General features: G+C 38.0%; 1 protein-coding gene across 1 annotated transcript in view; it reads right to left on the bottom strand.

Annotated features, from left to right (window-relative positions):
• The window catches only part of URI1 (URI1 prefoldin like chaperone), a 40,919-nt gene that overhangs the window by 12,858 nt on the left and 6,932 nt on the right, over nt 1-21,129 (bottom strand). The window contains exons 2-4 of the mRNA XM_036390202.2: nt 16,617-16,651; nt 12,570-12,648; nt 10,127-10,262 (exon numbers count right to left, since the gene is read on the bottom strand). Of these exons, the coding sequence (XP_036246095.1) occupies nt 10,127-10,262; nt 12,570-12,648; nt 16,617-16,651 (250 nt within the window). The remainder of the gene's footprint in view (nt 1-10,126; nt 10,263-12,569; nt 12,649-16,616; nt 16,652-21,129) is intronic.

Below are 21,129 nucleotides of genomic sequence, written 5' to 3' on the forward strand. Positions count from 1 at the left end.
AATACTGAAAATTGTATCAAGAGGCAGTATAAACAAAAAGACTAGTTATGCATACATCAAAACATACAATCAAGGGCTATTCTGTAGCTAACAAACAAAAGGAAGAGAAAGTAAGCTTAAAACCCAATAGAGACAGGGATTACAATTTAAGAAAAGTGCCTGAATAGATGAAGAATTCAGTTTCACTTAAGCCTGAGAAAGACAGTTGTTAAAACTGGCAGGTCATGGTACAAGCAGACTCCTACGCCTGCAGATAACGACTGCACAGGTTGGTAATTACTTAAAACCAGAATGGAAAAATCTCCATAGAAGACAAATTAACCCTTTGATTCATTACGAAGAAGTTGCAGATCTTTTGTGTGCAAATCTCAACACAAACTGTGAAACCACTCTAAGAAGAAAAATGGGGTGAGCTAGACACAGTGCTGTAGGCATGGATTTAAGGAAACAGCAATTTAATTTGGACAATATCCCCTCTGCATGAGGCACAGATATGGGGAGGAAGGTATGTGTCCTATCTCCCTTACAAACAGGCTGCACAAAGCCTTCTATTAATGTCACCCATAATATTCCCAGAAAGTTATTCAAGGAGGTAAGTAAAGTGCATTGTCACAAGCTAAAAAGCTGACTTGTGAGGTCAATGTTAAAAGAAGTAAGAGCTGTCTTTTTTTCAGTAGAAGTTTAAATAAAATAACAACCAGGTGGAGAGTCTGGTTTAGCATGACAAAATTAAGACCAGTATTTGAAACCTACTGTTAAAAATCCTTTGAAACTTCATTCCTGTTACAAACATTTCTGTTCTGATGGACAAGTGAAATATGCTCATGCCCTAATAACTGTACTTTCAACACCCAGCAGAAGGCAGACAGCTCTTCTGTCTGGGCAACTACGCTTCACTGCAATTTTGGAAACCTACTTTAACAACTACCCAGTTCTCAGACATTAGTTCATTTGAGACATTGCTTTCTACATCCCCTTGTGCCAATTAAATAATGAAGCCTTTCAACAGCAATTTATAAAATATTAAAAACTTAAGTTTCACTTTTACCTTAAAGTTATCATAAAAAACAAACTAATTTGCAAAAGAAGAAGGTCATAACCGCCTGAAAAGGAAACACAGCTTTGCTAAGACTTAAGAATTGGGGGAAAGAGGGCACAATTAAAGCCTTATACTAATAATATTAATAGACTTGCACTCTTTGTTCAACTCAAAACTAATACAAATGCAAATTTTCAGGAGGGAAGACTTACTACATAAATTAGTTTCAACTGAGGATCTCTAAGACCTTGCACCTACTGGTCCTATATACCCTGAAGGAGCTAAAAGCCTTTGTGAAGAAGTAAGCTGATTTTCTATTTTAAAATTCCTTTCTGGAATCATTAAAGCAATACAGAAGAAGATGTCTCATACAATAGTACGAAGGAGGCAAAGAGATCATCTCTAACACAGGGTCATCAAAGTCACACTCAAAGAAACTTTTTTAAGCTAGCTCCTGCCTCAGCACAGCTTCTCCCCATTAATGATACTCACATGAACACCAGCACTGCAGCACATGGAATACCTCCAACACCCTAATTATTTATTTTCACAGTATACAAGTATAGCAGAGCACCCTGCTCTTCCCATTCTACAGAAGACAACCACAAAATATTCCAGGTTAAAAAATTATTTTCAGAGTATTTTTACATATTTTTACTCTTAACTCTCTTTCTACCTGTTAATTTAGTATTTAATTAAGTATCTTGCTGGTCTTGGGGCTAATCCTAGAAAGCTTTAAGTACATACACTGCTACTCCTCCCCATACAGTTTTCTGGCAATGTATAAAGTTGTAAATGTTTCAGAGATTGCATTTCTTATAATGATAGGCCTTTCAGATAAGGATGTGTAAGAATATAATAATAACCACAAAATTATTACAAAATGCATCTAATCAGACAAAATGAGTTTGTACTTGTACTTAAAAATTAAACCTACTTATTGACTCACTTCTACAAACAGGTTCTTACCCCTCCTCCCCTCCAAACACACAGGAGAGGGAATTATGCATGAAACAGTCAAGGCAAAACACAACTACCACCAAGTGTGTGAGATTACTCTCACAGTTTTATAATATTTAGTATTGTATGCTTTTTTCCCTGTTGATATTTCACACTGTCTCAAATACAATTGCTTAAAAATGTATTACTTGCAGTAAATAGTTTAGAAAGAAATTTATGTATTTTGGAACAGGCTACTCAAGCAAAGTCCATCCTTTCCCACAAGGAACACCAAGACAAAGCTCAGACTTTTAGGGTATTTCAAAAGCATTAGCCTTTAAACCACACAGCAAGCTATGTGTCAAATGTGCAGTCATTCTCCATTCCTCAGGCTGTTTCTAAGAAATAGCTTAAGATTCTTCTCTGAAAAAAAGCCATGGATTTGCATTGCCTCCTGGATGAAATACTACTTCCCAAAAAGTATGTGATGTCTGGAGCAGTGCCAACACAGACCCAGTAGAGGACACAGCTCCTTCCATGTGCAGTCAGGGTCCTGCTCCCCCTTACATGACTCCATCCTACATCAGATAGAGCAGCTTTTAGTATCAGTTAATTCACGTCAACATCACCCACAGCTTTTTTGGTGTCTAACACACCTTCCAGAGCCCAAATAAAAGAGAGGTAGTGGTAGTTTTTCTACAAAATGCTCCCATCCATGCCTTCAGCTCTTGAACGTATTCTCAGTATACGTAAGTATATACATAGTTGGGACCAATTATTCTCTGGTTTTTATCTTACATTCATAGTAAACATGATGCTCAGCTATTTCTTCACCACCACAAGTGTCTCACTCCTTGCCTGCATATCTGAATATTGCTCAGCAGCCATCTAGGTTATGCAGCTGCTGGAGCACCAGGCTGTGATGCTGCTTCCCAGACGGGTGCAGGCTGGCTGGCTCCCTTAGGTGAGGACACAGTATTTTATTTTAAAATGCTGTACAAGCATTAACTAATCTGCCCAGTGCCCTGCGAGGGAGGTGAGTATAACTCTCTCCCATTTCACAGATGAAGAAACAGACAGTTTAAGTGATCTGCCCCAGGCCACACAGCACACAGAGGACAGCTGGGAGTGACACCGCGGCCCCAGCCAGGCTGCCGGGCTGCTCACACCTCCCCTGCCACACGAAAAACAAGGCTCCTGCCTGGCCAAAGCACAGACCCTTCCCTTGGTCAGGCCCTCAGCAAAGAAGGGGGCTCCTGGAAAAAGGCTCATGCACCTAATTGCAGGGCAAGCTCAGGGGCTCATGTTTTGAACTAGCCACGGCACACTCTGAAAGCCTCCAACAGAATTCACTGAATTTTGAAATATGAAATAGCGAGGAACAAGTCATTACAAACTACAGGGGTTTTTTATTAATTGAGACCCCCATAAAAATACTGGTAGAATAAGAGAGGTTCCACAGTCTCCTCCTCTTACTACCCCGTGGTTTAAGCTTCTTAGAGCCTTTTAAGATGGATTGAACCAGAGGCTGTTGTCCAACTTTGTCACATCCAATAATCTGAGCAAAGTCTGACATGGCTTTCAGGTGAACCCATGTAGCTCCTATTTACATGTCTCAGCTAAACCACTTGGAAAGATAGTTCAGTGCCACAGCCCCCCAGAGCCTCTAGGACTGTTCTCCTGGACCACCAAAAGAAAAAGGTATTCAAACCAGAAATCATGATAAATAGATTTCCTCTGCACAGCGGCCTTTCATATTTACAGGCAGCAAGATTTCTTTACATTTAGATCATTCTTTCCCGGCTCCTTTATTAGTCTGAAAGGACTTGACTGGATTTCCTTATACCATGATTAGTGATTTTTAAGAAGCAGCCCTCTGCTTGCTACAAATACACTAGTAGAGGAAAAAAAATAATTGGGGAACACATTTCATATTGTTGAAATGAAGTCCAGCGAAGCCAGATTTTACACGACATGACAACGCACTAATGCCAAAGTGACACAAATTCTCATCTATGCATTTTGGCTTTAATGGGTTAATTAGCTTGGCTGGATACAAATTTTAATTATCTGAGTTTGACATTAATGTCCTTGGAGTGTTGTCTATAAGGATTTGGGGAATCATAGACATTATTTTAGTTACTTCTGGAAACTGTGTGTTACACTGGGATTTAAATAGTAAGAACAGACAAGAATAGTGAGAACAGGTTGATCTATTTTGAAAAGTCAGACTTTATGAAACAGGACAAACTGAAACAAAGCTGAAGCCTAATGTACCTGATCTTCAGGGGAGTCTCATGGATATAACACAGGAAATAATCTCCTCTGAGGATAGGTGACAGGACAGAAATTTTAGATTAGGTGTAACAAAGAATTCTGTATGCAACTGAGATTTAAAGATCTTCTTGGTGCCTAACACAGTTTCTCATGCAGAAGATAACCAGTCTTAAACACAGTTATTTATACACAGAATGTTGATACAGGCCAGGAAGAACCACCTATCTCAGTTACTGACAGTGGCTCAGTTCCTCCAGTGAGAGATCCAGGAGGTACAACCTGAAGGCAGAACCTCAGTAGTTCATACTCTCACCATGGAAATTATGCATATTTTAAGTGCATTATTTTCTTACTTTATAGGGTCTGCATAAGTAGATCAATCACCTTAGGATTTTTAAATGATTTTCAATAAATATACATTTAATCAGCAGAAGAATTTTTTGTAGCCAGTATTTTTCCAGCAAACTATCACAGGTTACTTGAAACAAGTAAGAAAAAAGAAAGCAGTATCTAATAGAAGCTTTTCAAAACACCCTTCTTTGTTTTTCTATTCTTTTCTGTTCATTTTTCTAGAAATAGATTTAAGAGTGAAAAGAGAATCCTGATGACTTTTTGTATATATGGATTTAAGCTTTCTTTTTGCTAGCAACAAGACATGTAAATTCATTCCTTATAAAAGCAATTGCACCAGTTCTTTAAAATGCAATCCAACCCTTTGTGCAGCAGCTTTTCACCCTTTAAAGACAATCTTCATTCTGTTTTCCATGTTCCCTTGGTACCAAAAACAAAGTCATTTGGATTTTCTTCTGTAAAAATTTGTACAGGCAATTTGGCTTTAGGAACACTAAGTAAATGCAATGCATTTCTCTTTTAGGTTCACACACCTATGTAATTGCTAGAATTATCTGAAGACATTTAAATTCCTCCTAAATGAAGGAGGGTGGCATTCAGACAACTCCTCTCTTGCCCAGTAAGAATCATAAAAAAGGTAAGGGCTTATTTGAATCACAGTATGTAACTTACAGAAAGGAGTCTATTCTCCTTACTTTGTTCCACTGTGTTCTGGTTAAAATACCCAAACTATGGTCCTGTGAGAAGCCAAACACCTCCAGGGAACTGCAGAGCAAATTTAGAGCACTTAGCACTGCATCGAATCAGCTCCTAACTTAACAAGGGTAAGGAAGGAACTGAGGGACGTTATCCAACTAAGAAGTGATAATCGCAAAAAATTGTAAAAAAAAAAGTTTAAAAGCACAGTGGAACAGAATTCTCTGCTGTGCAGAAAAAGAGCAGAAAAATGTAATTTTTTTAATACAGAAAAGCAAAAGCTGAATCTTTTTGCAGCACTGCTTGCACTTTTTGTTCTCAACCCCAAAAACTGTGAGTAGACGAGTCAGTGTTACATTATTTAGAATATCAGGGAAGATATTTTTACCCTTGGATAAAACATTAAAACCTCTAAAGGCCTCACTCATTCACAGATGGGAAATGGAAAGCCTTCCTATCATCTGTTTTGGAGACAAAACCTTTTTTTCTGGAAATGCTGATAAGGAACAAATTCAAACTGGTCCTCATCCACCCGGATCATCTCATTAAAACAATGGTATCTTTTAAACCCTGTATCCTGAGCTATCGGTCAATTTTGATTGACACAAATATTTGTATTAGGGGTTACACACTGCAATTTACAATTGGGGACTATCACAATACTGTATGTTAATGTAATCAGTATTTTCATTTCATGAATTCATTTGCAGCGTGACACTGCAAGGGTATTCTTACATATACTGAAGACACAATTGCTAAGTAGTTCAACAATTCTCCTTTAAGTGGGATTTTTTTTTTATCTGATAAATTTTTAACACAATAAAACCACTCCTAGTTCTGTGTGCATGCTTTAATTTCCCACCTTTTAAAATGTTTAGACACTTGGAATACCTAGCATACTGAATTAATCCACAAATATTTACAAGAAAAATCTATTTAATTTCTTTCTATAGTAACTACCACAGGGACTATTGTAATGAAAAATTTCCCATCTTAAAGAATTAATGCGATTACTGATATAGAGAAGAAATGTAATTTATATCATCACAAACACGTAAAAGATATAATCCCATATTCACAAAAAGAATCTTTATTCCCTCTTTGAATTCTGAGACAATACAGTCTTGCCTTGAGGAGAACAGAAATATTATGAAGTACCTTAAGCAAGATAATTGTAGGAGAAAAAAAGTACAATTGCATTATTGTTGTGCTAAACTGTGACATACTTAAAAAGCTAATTTCTTTTATTTTAATGGAATTTGGCGTGCATATCCTTTAATCTACTTCACTATTTCTTCACATTTTTACACACAAACACATGTGTGAAGTGTTTCCCATTATCTGTATTACCTGGTTTAATGAACTGCAATGAATTTAAAACAATTAAAAACATACTTGGCAATTCTATAAACTTCACTCTATTTATTAACTATTTTGGAACTAACTAAATACTTTGAATGTCACAAAAATGCACAGCAAATTAAAGACCTACTGCAACTCAAATATTATTCAAGACGACACGATCAATATTTGATGAAAAAGTAACATTTGACATGAGTGACTGTCCCAAATTTTACCAAATACATTTCAACCAATCACAGTGCTGAACAATTTCCATCTATATCAAAAGCTAAGCAAACAGAAATGTATCCCCAAAACAGGGATTTCTACAGCTATGTCAGCTAAAGTACATTTAAAATTCAGTACAGTCACCCTTCAATTATTCCTTTCAATTAAATAAATTTTAACCAAGAAATTAATCTACTGTGGCTGGGCATTTCTCTATTCCACAGAAGCAAACATTTTTTTCACTCATTCTCTTTTAAAAAGCAAATTTAACAAAACTACTAAGACAAAAAGGATGACCTAATTAGTACTAAGTAATATTTAAAGCTTTTATATATAGTACACTCTTACTGCTACCCCTAACTTCCAAGGCTTTATCCTCACTGATATTGTTTGATTTATCTGGCACTACTGCTGCTTAAGAATGCAAATTCACATCCTCCATTCTTGGGTGCACACAACATGCACAGAGGGAGTCAAACTGTAAAGAAAATGTCCTGTGAGCTTTGATTCAATTTCCTGTAAAGCACTGGGGGGCTCCAAGGCCAGCAGGGACAGCCCCGGTGACCAGAGGTCTCCAACACACAGACCCACACAAGGCTAGCAGGAAAACTCCCCAGAACCAGCAAGGGAGAACACCCAAAACTGTTCTAGGAATCTCTTACCCTTTTGTACCTGACAGACAGTCCCCCTAGACAACCTGAACCCTGAGCAGATGCTCTCCCACTCCTCACCATTCAGCAGAGTGAGACACGAGAGACACAACGTGCAACGAAAATGTCTTGTATTTATTTCCTTATAGTCTTACCTCCTGTTAAAGCACTGAATTACTAGGGCTGTACTAATTGAGTTTGTTTCAGTTATCTGAACAGATCTCACCAGCTAGTTATGAAAAAAAAACACCCATCTAAATTAAACAGTAATATTAGATAAAAAATGTAGGTCACTGAAGAAACAAACCATCAACAAATATAGCTAGGTTTATTTCAGCATGAGCCTCTCTTTGCTCTGTTCAGCCCCCAGTTCCTATATATCAAAGCCTTTAAGTACACACTGGCCTTAAACACATGCTTAAAAAAGCTTTGCCCTGTTAGGACCTTGCCTGGCATGCAGGATGTTGGGGACTGCTGGCAGTGTAATCCCCTGCAGTGAGCCTGCCCTCTTTTTCCCAGGTGTGTGACCTACTCTTGGAATTTATGTCCAAAACAAAAAGATCATGTACAAAAATCAAATCCCATTGTGTCAATGTGATGATAATGCCCAATACACAGCACCCTGTAAGCTATGCTCCCAAAATGCCACTAAAAACAGAAGTCACCTGTGAAAGTAACTGCAGTGCAATAAACACACAAAAGAGACTTTAAACTAATACTTGCCAAGAATCAGTCTTGCAAATTTGTGCCACAAGCAGCCAATTCATATTACACAGCAATGGCCTACAGGTCTTTCATATACATAACTTTTTCCTTAGAACAAACTAATAAAATCTCTAATATTCTCTAAGTTGCATTCATTTTAGCATGAAAATGGTTTAAAGAGTTTAAGTCAGTTGTATTTTTTAAGGAACAAAAGTGTATCTAGGAAAGAAGTAACCCTTTTTCAGAAGCATATGTACTAATATGTTTTTTACCATCTAAAACTGAGAACAGTCCTTAAAAAAAAAGTTTTTAGTTATACCAGTGTTTTGGAGCCTCCCACTGGCAGCCATCACACAGCTGAAGTGAACTATCAGCTGAATAGAGGGTTTATAGCCAGCATCAATGACTATTTTGCTTTGAAAGAAATTAGTATTTCTGAGTTCATATTTTAAATGCAATTTAAAAGATCATAAAGGAAAGAATCCAGCATTTATTGTGTGTCTCCCAGCAGACTACTTAATGTTCAAACACCTACTAAGCAAAGGTCAAATGACTTCACTGAATGTAACAGTGACAAAAGTATTCTGCAGCACTGAAAAAAATATCAGATGATCAAAGAAAAAGATCTGGACCTGAGATCTCACAAGAGTCACAATAAATAATGTAGATTCAGTTCAGTAAGAAAGAAAATTGCGAAGTTGTGTCAGGAGAACCAGATTAAGAAAGATAATAGGTAAAATACAAATTACATACTTTTGGCAATGCTCTTCATAAAGGAGTATTTTAAAGTAATACAGAAAATGAATTTTTATAAAAAAATCCTCAACTCTTTTTACATTAACATTGCCTGCACAGAATTGGAAAAGAAAGCTTATTCAGATGGGGAACCTCTAGGGTATTCTGCTGCAGGCAGCAACAAGGATAGCTGCAGTCAAACAAAAATCCAGGGTAAATAGTTGTGGTAGTTGTGATATACACAGGGCAAAGCTGCAGTGAGCACCCACTGAGGAATGGGACAGGTTACAGGTAAACGAGTATGAAAAAATCAACTCAAATGCTTGTATGAAGCAAACAAAGGCTAACAGGCACCAATTTATTTTCCATTTTGTTGTGCTTTTTCTTCCTTGCCATTTACATCAAATATTTTAGGTTCTCCTTCTTTCTGCCGTAAAGAATTCCAAAGTGCAGCATGCACAGCTCTTGCTCTGGTCCTGGCTCTTCAAAGCCAAGATATCAACAGCAGGTACAAAGAGCTGGAAACCAACCCAGGAATTGCCTATCTGCCACTCTAAGATTAATTTGGTGGTGATCAACTGCACTGGATCTGGGGAGATCCAGGAGATCACTCCACACCAGAGGAACACCAAGGGCAGGAAGAGCTGAGCAGCAAGTATAAATACCAACAAGCAGGAGCAAGGTATGTGTAGAGAGAGGGGAAAAAAAGGGTAAACTACATGGCCAAAAAAAAATTTAAAAACCCATAAAAACAAACAAACAAACAAAAGCCAAAAAACCCAAACAATCCAAAAAAAAAAAAAACTCCGACAACAATCAACACACAGGAGACAAGGCAGTAAACAAATAAGAAACAAGACAAGGGAACAAAACATAGGGAATAAGGTAACCAAGAGCAAAAGCACAAGGCAGTGGCTACTTCTGCTCTTTGTTATATTTAAAAAAGTGAAAGGGGGTTTTTAGTTAGGTTTCTTTTCCTAATTAGACATATCCAATCATGTGTCAAGCATGGGTGGAAGATAAGGTGCTAAGCTAGTATTACACCTGAATGGGACTTGAGTTTGTGAGCTCACAAAAAGAAAAAAAAAGAACAGCACAGATATCACTAATTTTATATATTAATACATAATTTTAACCATTAAATTATGTTCAGAAACATACATACGTTTTTTCCTGTGCTCAACCAGCTCAATGGCCTGCTTTGCTGAGCATTTGGAAAACCAGTTGTCCCCCAGCAGAACAGTGATCTCATTGGTGTGGACAAGTTTTCCTGGCATGAAGGCAAGAGGACCAAAAGGTACCTGTAAAGACACAGACATCCCTAATGAAAATAAAACTTAGGCTGTCATACATGTCTTAAGTTTTTTTAAAAAGTAAACCACAGATTTTATAAAAATATAAATTCTACAGCAGCTATTCAGTGAACAACCCATCCTAAATATTCAAATTATCAGATCTATTTGAATTTTGTACTGTACTTACAAAATCTGAAAACCTGAATTTCACCAGACAACTTGTTTTGTGACATAGAACTATAATACACCTGAATGCTCACTTGGAAAACAAATTCACTTCATCTGAACATAGAAACCTTGATAATACAAATTATTTGAGTTATTTGCAGACTACATCCATTTCCTATTAAAAGCCAGATTAGCTTTGCTAAATTTTTAAAAAATATTTAAATAGGTATGATCAACTCAAAGATGAGCTGCTTTTCTCAGAATCTGTCTTGCTAACAGTAAGGACCCAGAAATTCCAGTGTAAGACATTGGGGTTCCCAGCAGGACCACAGAGTGCTTAATCTCACTCTGCTGGGTCATGCTCCATGCTGCAAACCTCCACCTCCCAGGGATGCTCCACAAGGAACTCTCACCCTCTAACTGCTCTCCAGGCTAAGGACAATAGACAAAAGCAGGACACTTCAGGCAGGAGGATATAGGTGACAATCACATTTTAGAACTTTGCATCTGCTTCCTAAAATATGAATCCCCCATTTTAACAAGCATTTCAACATCCAGGACAGTGGGTTTATGATCTAAGGCATCTTCTACTGCCCAAATTATACAGGCAGTGCTTGGGCAAGTCCTCTGGGTGAGGAGGAGCCTTGGCCACTCCTACCCCCGTCCCCTGTCCCTGTCCTGGCATTGTGACCCCCCGGCCCACTGCCACCTGCCTGGCTGCCTGTGGGCTTCAATCGTGAAGAAATTCAGAAACTGAAATCAAATTACACCTAAAATGGAGGTGGCATAAAGTCCACATCCACATCAAGGCTCTCTCTTTTTAAGGTAAAAAGAAATCTATCTCAGATGGTTTGTATCAGCTCCCTGTACTTTATTCCTTCCTCCTCAGCGCAGCCACTTGCTTTCTCATTGTGTTTGTGCTGAAGCAAGCACTTGGCCTAGTGCATCTGTCTCCTTGGAAAGCAATCCTCTCTCTCTTCCATATCCAGGAGGGTCCCAGTGCTGGAAACAGTTCTCCAGCAGGCAGGACCCTGACTCTAAGGCTATGCACAATGTGCTTTTCCTACACATGTGCCCTCCCTGACTTGGTTTTAAAGTAGCAGACTGCACGAGCTGCCTGTTCACTCTTCCCCCAAAATGATGAAAGCAAAATTAAGCAAAATTAAAAGCATATGAAAATATTTGGCTAACAGGATAGGAACTGTTTCTATACATTCAAAGTAACAGATGTGAGTTAACATTGCTGCTTCAACTAACAATAAGCACTAGCTAGCTTTCTTTAAAACCAGAGTTTCTGTGCTTTGAAACAACACAATCTTTAGGTCTTACATCATGTGGTCACACATACACACATGAAAAATGGACTACACACAAAAACCAGAGCTGTATCACCAGCACAGCAAAGGGAAAGCCTCCCTTTTCCCACATGGTGAAATGTACTCCAACACTGTCTTACTAAAAACCCAATTCTGTATCTAAGCCAGGCTGCCGAGGAAGACAGCAGTCAGGCACTGAGTGCTGAAATCAGCCATTCAGTTATGTGGAGTACAACTTCCCTGTCTTCAAGGATGCATTTTGAGTTGAACCTGAGAAAGGAAAAGGAAAAAAAAAAGAGGAAGAGAAGCCAATTTTTTCAAAATTTTAGTGAGTGCAAGTCAACAGGGCAAATTTTACACACGGAGCTGTGCAGTTGTTAGGGAAGATTCAGAGCACCAGAAAAGATTGCTATGTCAATGGGAAGATTGGTGGAACAAAAATTAGCAGCACCTTTTTATGTAAAAATCAATGTTCTAGGGTTTATTTCCATGAATCAGGAAATACTACAGCCACTTGCTTCTCAGGAAATGACTAAGTACCATAATTCAGTCATAATTATCGTTTTCTATACAATAGATTTACATATCAAACATGTCAGGTTTTGTGTTAAGCATTTATGTCATCAGCTTTTAGTTGTCAGTAACACTGTAATTTATAATGGATTTCAAAGAAAAGAGAAAGAAACAAAAGCAAAGGTTTAACTATTATCATAAGAAATGTAACATTACTAAGTACTGGCAACCTGACGAACACCTCACCCCCAGTGCAGGCAGCCCAGGTTTATCAGTTTTAGCCCATGTTCCTGTGTGACCTCTGCCATGTACATACCATGACATCGTAGGACAACTTGTCAGGCAATGTCTGGAGTCGCTCCTGAAGAGCCTCATAATCACTCTCCACCTTCTTCCTGTTGACAAATTCAAGTTGGTTCAATTTCACAGCTAAAGAGTTAATGGTTTTCTGCTACTAAATCAAAAACACACCAAAACTATAGAAAAATGAACTGTTTTACTCTAACACATACAGCTGACAGATTAATAACTCATTTCTAAAAGACATGGGATGACAAACATAATAGCTAGATTATTTTCTAATAATGTGTATTAAGATAGGTAAATGATTATTTTAGATTGTGCATGTCTTGTTCAGAATTAGAATTTTTCATGGTGCAAAGAAGCAGTTCTTTCACTAGGATTTGGAGTATCTCACTCCATGTTCAAGCCCAAGTTACACCACCACCAATATTTAGAAAAAGAACTGAAAATCCAGTTTATGCTTTTTAAGAGGCAAATTCTTCAAATTATCATTTGTAATACAGAGGTCATATACTGACTTCAGTTTGAGCTGACATAAATGAGCAAAATTTTAATTAATTTTGATTTTCCCATGAACTTTGTATTCTTATCAAGAGTCAACACTCCTGAAAGATGGCTCAGCCACCAGGATTCTGCCACATCTTCAAGAATCCCTTCTGATACTTCTCTAACTAAACTGTAAATAAGGCTCATGCTACATGTTGCTACCCAGGAAAAAATGGTTTGGTGAACTGGGACAAGGAATTCATTCCCATGGCAGACACCTGGCTTTCCACAGGACTTTGCAACAAACAGTGTTTCAGTGGCTGCAGGGATTTTACTGTGTGCAAAACAAGCAACAACACTCCCTCTAAAAAAGCCTTTTTCTGTAAAGGCATTCTTAAATACTTAAATTTGTCTGGAAAAAGTCTTTTAATGGACCCCTGCCATTCTAAAGATGGTCAGAAATCAGCTCCTCCATGAAGTAGCTTGCATATAAATGTCAGGTCTGATGATATTGTTTACTTGTACTTCAAAACAATAAACATATATATGGTAGTAAATTCTGCAATAAAAGGCAACTGAAAGCACAGAGGAGCACACTTAACAATGCTGACCCAAGATGCAAATTACAGGTTTTCTGAGGATGATTCAGGAGAGCAATCTATAAATGTGCTGAAAAATGAATGTCATAGTTGATAACACAACTCTCAAAATATTACTATTGATTTTCTTAGATTCATAAGCAGAGTGAAATCTTTTTCAGCATTCATTTTGAAAAATTATCTGATACTCTTATGTTTGACTCATTTGCTTCACAGTTGAACTCTGGTGTAACCACCCTACTTTATAGCTATTTTAAGTTGTTGAACTCATCCTGAAAAAAAGAATTTAGGTTTTTATGCTACTTGGGCATTAAAACCATATTCCACAGAACTGATTTACAAAAGATGCTTGCTGCTGCTTTGCTCTGACAGCAGATTTCTCCCAGACATTTTAGGCAAGTCTTTCTGTCCCTTGCCCACATAAGAGTGAAAACATAATTCACTTCCTTCAAAGAAGAAGGACAAACTCATGAATCTAAGAAAAATGCACTGAGACATTTTGGGGGAGGAAGGAATATAATGAAAGCTTGGTGTCAACAATAACAATCAATTACTTAATGCTATTTACAGAACCCAGCCTTCGCCTGGAGAGATCTGGATTTGAGAAATGGGCTCCAAGCAGCCACTGAAAAACAAGGCCTGGCACATGTCTCAAGTGCAGGAGAGGACTCAGTGGGAAGAGCCTGGCATGAAAATCCCCCCCTCACAGCAGGATTAAACATTTCCATCATTTCATGGCTGAAAGTCACTCAACATTTCTTCATTAACCTGAAAAGAAGACACTAAGGTCTGACTGCTGCGTGTTACTGAATAATCTGATCAGGTCCAGGAGATATCACTTGCCACAGAAGCTGTGCTACTTTAGAAGCTGTGCTACTTTAGAAGCAAAGCATCCTGCTTTCTGTACTGGGACTGCTGCCCTTTGCTGAGCAAACCTCCACCATGCAATCTCTAAAAGCGGGGTCACATCCTGAACTGGGCCACGCAGATAAAGAAAATTTAAATTGATCATTTTAAATAATTGGCCTCAAACAGCATTACTTAAGGAAGGAAGCTCTCTCTTCATGTATGGCTGATGCTCTCACAAGCACTGGGGTGTGCCTGTGCCACAACAGGCAATGAAGAACCAAAGGGAATAGGGAGGAGGAATTCTGGGACTCCAGCTCTGAACATGTCCCTGGGAGGGGAAATGCATGTCTAGCTATTAATCCCATACCCAACCCATTACTGGACTCATGGCTTTAGAAATATACTTCAAAAAGTGCACTGAAATATGGAAAAGAAAATAATTTAATGGAAATATACTGAAGCTGAGCATTTTAAGACCCTATTGTTATTCACTCAATTCTATTCAACATCCTTCTGTGTCACTGACTACTTAAAAGGTCTTATATGAGCAAATTATTCAGTTGAAACAAGAGCACTCAGCTCTTGCACAATCAAGATCTAAATAAGAGTACTAAATTTTAATTGTTTTTATTAAATAAAAATTGTATGGATGCTATGCTATACAAACTACTTTTCTATATAAAAGAAATCAGTAAGTTATTTTTTTCATTAGAGGGTCTGTGGCCAAAACCCCCAGGTTCATGGGGTCATTGCCAGAGTTTGCATAAAAGCAAACACAGGAGCAAATCCTCCTTCCAACACCAACACTCCCAGGCCACTCCACAAACCTCAGCCCTTGTAAAAAGGAAAATAACTGTCACAATTTTCTAAACACTCAAAAATCTGTTCAAATTTTGCAGCTTTCTGCCAAATAGTTTATTTCTGAAAAGCCCTGTCTGAGTGGAAGAATGCACATGCAGAATTTAGGTGGGAGCCAGTAGGCACAGACACTGCAAAGCTCCTGAGAAAGTGCTGGAGATATTCTGCCTGCCTTCACCACAGCAGCACCAGTAGGCACTTCAATATTTCCCTTATTGAAAATTAATGCAGCCTCTGAATTTTAAACATAAATGAAACATATTAGTTTTAGATTATTTTTGCGAGCCAATAGTCAGAATTTAATATGATGATGTGTATAGATTGCCTTGATTTTTTTCCTCTTATCCAGCGCTTGCAGCCTATGTGCATTTAAACTAAAAACATTTGATACACACTAAATATAAATTATTTGCTTGGAGATCTTTCAGGCATGAAGAAAAAGCCTCTTAAAATAAATTTAAAATATTATATGCTTGATGGTGTATAACCAAAGGTTTAATCTCACCACTAAAGGGGCAGTTGCTGTGATTCTGCAATAACCCTGCAGACAATAATCAAGACAGCTCCTGTTGTTCTCTCAGTAAAATCATGGTAAACACAGCATGGATATATTGTAATTTGATATCTGTAAGATCAACTGTTATATCTCACAGTAACTCATAATATAAGATTTCATTCACCATTAAATGTACATTTTCCTCAGATGCCATACAAAACCATTATTTACTAGGTATGTTTTCTATTAACCATAGATTGCCAACAGAGAAAAAAATGCCCAGAGATAATTTTTTTAATATAACAAACCATTTATTTAAAGTACTAAAAACTAAGCTTTAGCATGTACTTTACTTGGGGAGCGAGTATCAGTGAAACATTACTTTCCACATTGTTTCAGCACAAGTGGAATTTCCCTACTTGCTCCATAGTTAGAAAACAACAATAATTCTACCCTGGGAGCACCTTGTCACCATTCAGGCAGATTAAGCATTCATCCAACAAGGTTACTTGGGCAAAAATGACAGATGAGATAGGTTTTTAAGGCAGAAGTATAAACACTGAGGCTCACTGTATTTGTAATTTAATTGTATCAGTGAGAAATAAATATATTTTAAGGAGAGTACATTGCAACAATTCTGAGCTATCAGTAACTCTAATCCCCAAAACATGCTAGCAGGATTTGACTCCCATCAGAATAAACAGCAATACTTGACTCAAACATAACTAGGTTACTCATCAGTATTTTAGACATGTAGACTTTTTTTACTTACCAGTGCTGGATTTTTTCTTGGCAGCCAGTGACCACCTGTCATTAAAACAGATAACTACTCATGAAAAAAACAAAGCTAAGCACACAGCTGCAATGTCAAAGCATCAGAAACTAGAACAGGGGCTTTACAGATTTGGTGCTGCCTCTATCCACATTTTTATTTGTCAGGGCAAAGGCGTGTGGATGGTCGTTCTTAAGCAGCACACTTTATCACAGGCTAACGCAGAGTGATAACCACAGGAAAAAATCACAGCTTTTCACTTCTTATTTTGGTACAATACCTGCTCCATAACTATTAGGTGACACACGATCTGAGATAAGTAGCAGTTTGTGCAATCTGCCGATCTATTTTCAGTGTTACATGTTTGCAGAATAAGAAAACAACATAAATTACAACAAGACATCAATGTAACTCCCATGCTCAGTCATTAAAAAGCAGAACAAATGAATCTCACAGCACCAAAAACATTTTTCCTCTATCAGTACATCAACAAATGTCTCCACTGGCCACTTTAACTTGAACAAGCCCAAATTAACTTTGTGCTGTGTAAATACATAGGTATTTGACACCATGATGGGCTGCTGGCTTCTCTTCTTTCTGGGTGTCAAAAAAGGTATTTCACTTACTCCCTTATGCCACAGGCTTTCCCAAGAGATACAAAAGAATTTACAAAATAAAGCTCTTAACAAAATAAAGGTCTTAATTAATGCTGTTAAAATTAAATACTTTTATCTTTTTTAAATGCAATTTTTAGACTATATATAGCAAAGAGGCAGGATGCTGAAACCTGTGACCTTCTCTGCCACAATTACATGGAGATTTTGTCTTTCAAAACATATTCTGATCTCTGAATAATAGTTACCAAAAATACAACACAAACAATTTCATTCAATTATATGAAATGCAATGAAGCCATGAGGCAGTTAAATATGTCTAGACAGCTTCTCAATATAAGCATTTTCTAGATTTTTTTTTTACAAATTTTGCTTTTCCTATAGCCAAAATAATGCTAACATTCGAAAGCAATTAATGAGAAATTTGCAGAGAAAACAATAACATACATTCAAGTACCACTGAAATCACTGGAGCAGATAATTCTTTTTTTTTTCCCAAACAACAGAATGAAAGACATTTTTTTTTCAGTTAGCATATGTGCAGCTTTTGCACAACAGATCTCAGACCCTGCACTTCCTACTCATGCTAGAATAAAAAAAATGGGACTACTTTGTGAGCTAATAATTCTTTAAACAGAGCAAAGTTCTTAAATGAAAAGGATCAGCTTTACATTTGTGGTTATGTTATTTCATAATCCATCAGGAAAGTCAGCCAGGTAGCTCATCCCACATAAGCCAAGTTTAAATTTATCATTTGCTTTAAACTCCTACAAATCAAATGCCTAGCAAAATATCTTCCTTAATGTGCAAGGCAACTGTTTTTAAGCTTGAGAGTAAATACACAGACTTGTACAGGACATCAAGCCAGAAATCTAATTCATACTGTTAATATGAAGCCCATTTTAAGAGTAAAGTTTCTGCAGAAGACAAACTGTCTGTTAACAAAGCCAAGGCACACTGGAGCCCCTCGCTAACAAGTTGAGGAGTCCAAGCCTATTCTATCCACATCCTTCATCCTTTCACATTTGGCAGTGATTGTGAAGTACACAACACAATTTAGCATACAAAAATGTTTATGAAATCCTTTAAGAAAGTTTCCATTTAATTGCCCCATTACAGATGAAGATGGAAAAGACAGGAAGCTTTCCATTCCCAATACATGACTTTCCATGCATGAAGTGAGCTGAAAGCACAAAAAGAAAAGCCCTGCAAACCATAAGAGCAGCATGTTCATTAACCTCTACATGATAATCCTTTCGTAGCTGCATATTAACTAGTTACATATTCATAATCATTTACATTATTTAGAGGACCTTCTATGAAAATTTCCAGGCTATATCCATTAGCCACAATGTTAAAGGTTGCAGAAGATAGTCTACTTAATGTTTCCAGGAAGCTTTTTTAATTAGTAAATATGTAAATTGGGCACATATGCTTTTTATGTTTTTAAGAAATAGTCCATCAGCAAAACAGCATAGGGGCATATGCTGTTTCCATCACCCTTTATCCCCTTAAAAAAAAAAAGAGAAAAATCAATAACACCAATCAATTTTAATTTAATTCTTCTTCTTTGATATAATCTCTCTTGAAGGGATACCAAAGGGTGGAACCAACAACAAACCTGGTCATTTCAGTGGCCAGCATAAAATGAGACCTTTTACAGAAGTGCTAAAATATACCACCTTAAAAATGTTGCAGGCTGCACTTCTGGAACTGAAGTCTATTAAAGAATAGAGAGAATAAATATTGAAAAACAGATGGAGATCAATTATGCATATGACCTTTATTAGGTCAGTCCCACTGTTTGGATAACAGTGGTCTTATCAAAGCAAAGAAACAAATAGATAAATATATAAACAAATCTTTGATTCTTTGCCTTTAATAAAACACAGGAAAATCATTAGTGCATCTTCCACACATAATTTATATCTAGAGTTACAATTAAAGAATGAAAAACCCTTTTAGGGTAAATAAAATAAATGACCTGCTTGTTTATCCACTTGAGTTCAATTTACCTGGACAGCTAGTGCCACCAAGTATGCCTTACTTTTAAGGCATCATAGGGAAGTAGTATCAACAAACTCTGAATTCTCCCCTTTTAGGCATAAAAATGTATGAGTTTGTGAATGCACATGGTTATCAGTGGCTTATCTGCATACTAAAATATTTATTAAACTACTCTTGCAGCAGACTTAACATTACCTAATCATGGGTCTGGTTATTAAAACAGGATCCACTGTCAGAAAACATATTCCATAGTCTTAAAAGAAAGCAAACAGGCAAATATCTTGTTTCCTTCCTTTTCACCAACAGCCAGTTGTTAAAATTCAGTGCTTCTCAAGCCCCTGACCCACCCGAACCACACCTGGGAGCTCCACAAGCAGCCCTGGGGACAGGGGAGAGGCCATCCCTGCACAAATTCCTGCTGGATTAAACCCAAACCCTTCCAGCAGATTATGTGCTTGCTCTGCTCTCACTGCTACGTGCCTGAGCTATTTCTAGGGCTGCCTGTGTTGCTGCTTTTAGGGAATCCCTCGTTTGCAGGTGTCACAAGCAGAGCACGAGGATCAGCTTTAGAGCTGTGCTCACGTCCCAGGTGTCCCCAGTTCCACCTCAGCAGTGTGATCCCAGGGCAGATTGCAGGCTAATGACTCCAAATCACCCCAGCAGCTCCTATCATCCAGCCCAGGACTTCATCAGCTGTCCAAAGATAGAGAATTCCTTCTCTCTGCAACACATTCTCCCTTGCCTATCTATTTATATGCTACCTTCTCCATCATCTTGCATTCAAAGAGTTCAAAATCTCCTCCATGAATTCAAGCAAGCTGCACTTTGAAAAAGCAGTGCACTGATTCTGCAGGCTGAGTTACAACCACTGACTCTGCTCAGGGCTGGCAAGGGAAGGCAGAGCTCCTAACCCAGCAGCCAGGCTCTACAGTCACTTCCAATGTTTCCCTGGCAATGAGCTCAGGTGAAAATGATGCTGTAGCACAAAGCAGATCCTTACCTGTATGTGCCATGGGTCTCCAACCTATCCCACATCACCCCAGCAGGTTTTCACCCTCCTGTACAAGGGCACTTCGTTTCTGCACTTTATTTCTCCTGATCTGTTACCTCTGCAGGTGCTCCCATTACTAACAGCTGAATATAATTCTCTGTGGTGCTTCTGATTAACAAAGTGGTGGCACAAAGAGGTCTCTTCTGCTCTCCATTCCCAGACTACACTGTTTTATTGAGGTACTTCTCCAAGGTGGGGGGCATGCAAGTGAATGTTTCTCCCTACTGAGCAGTTGGGCACTGCCTACAAAGGTGCTGCCTACAAAGGTTCAGCATACAGAGGGTAATTCTCTCTCATCCCTTCTGAACAGCAGTAAGACAAGCTGCCAAGTCAGAGCCTTATTTATGTCTCAGCTTGTGAAAAATTTTAAGTAACAGAGCTGGTCCTGGTATCACTTGCAGGCAGTCTGGGGCGCGCCAATGCTAAAGCTGCTCTGAGTTGTGCAGTTATGTTCAAGCCCAGAGAAGTAGAAACTTTTAAGTTTCCATGATGGAAGTTAAATTCAATGAAAATGATGAAAATAAAAATGTTGCACCAGATGATGAAGAGGTCCTAAATGAATGAGAGGCCATTTCCACACTTGCAAGTGTGAAGGTGGAAATGTGAAGCACGGCACAAAAGCAAAGTTTCCCTTTAAACAAGTTGCAAGTTAGGCCAAGCAAATATCTGCTAGTTCTACATGCACATTTGAGCACTTTGCTTCAGAACTCTGGCTGACAATCTGGCTGGTCTTCTGAAATTAGAAGCTAGGGACACAGATCTAATCCCAGCTCTGATTCTGCTTCTTCTATATGGCCTTGAGCAAATCACAACCTCTCAGTCTACATTTCTTCATCTGCAA

Source organism: Molothrus ater, chromosome 12 (assembly GCF_012460135.2).
Source record: "Molothrus ater isolate BHLD 08-10-18 breed brown headed cowbird chromosome 12, BPBGC_Mater_1.1, whole genome shotgun sequence".
Lineage (NCBI taxonomy): Eukaryota > Metazoa > Chordata > Aves > Passeriformes > Icteridae > Molothrus > Molothrus ater.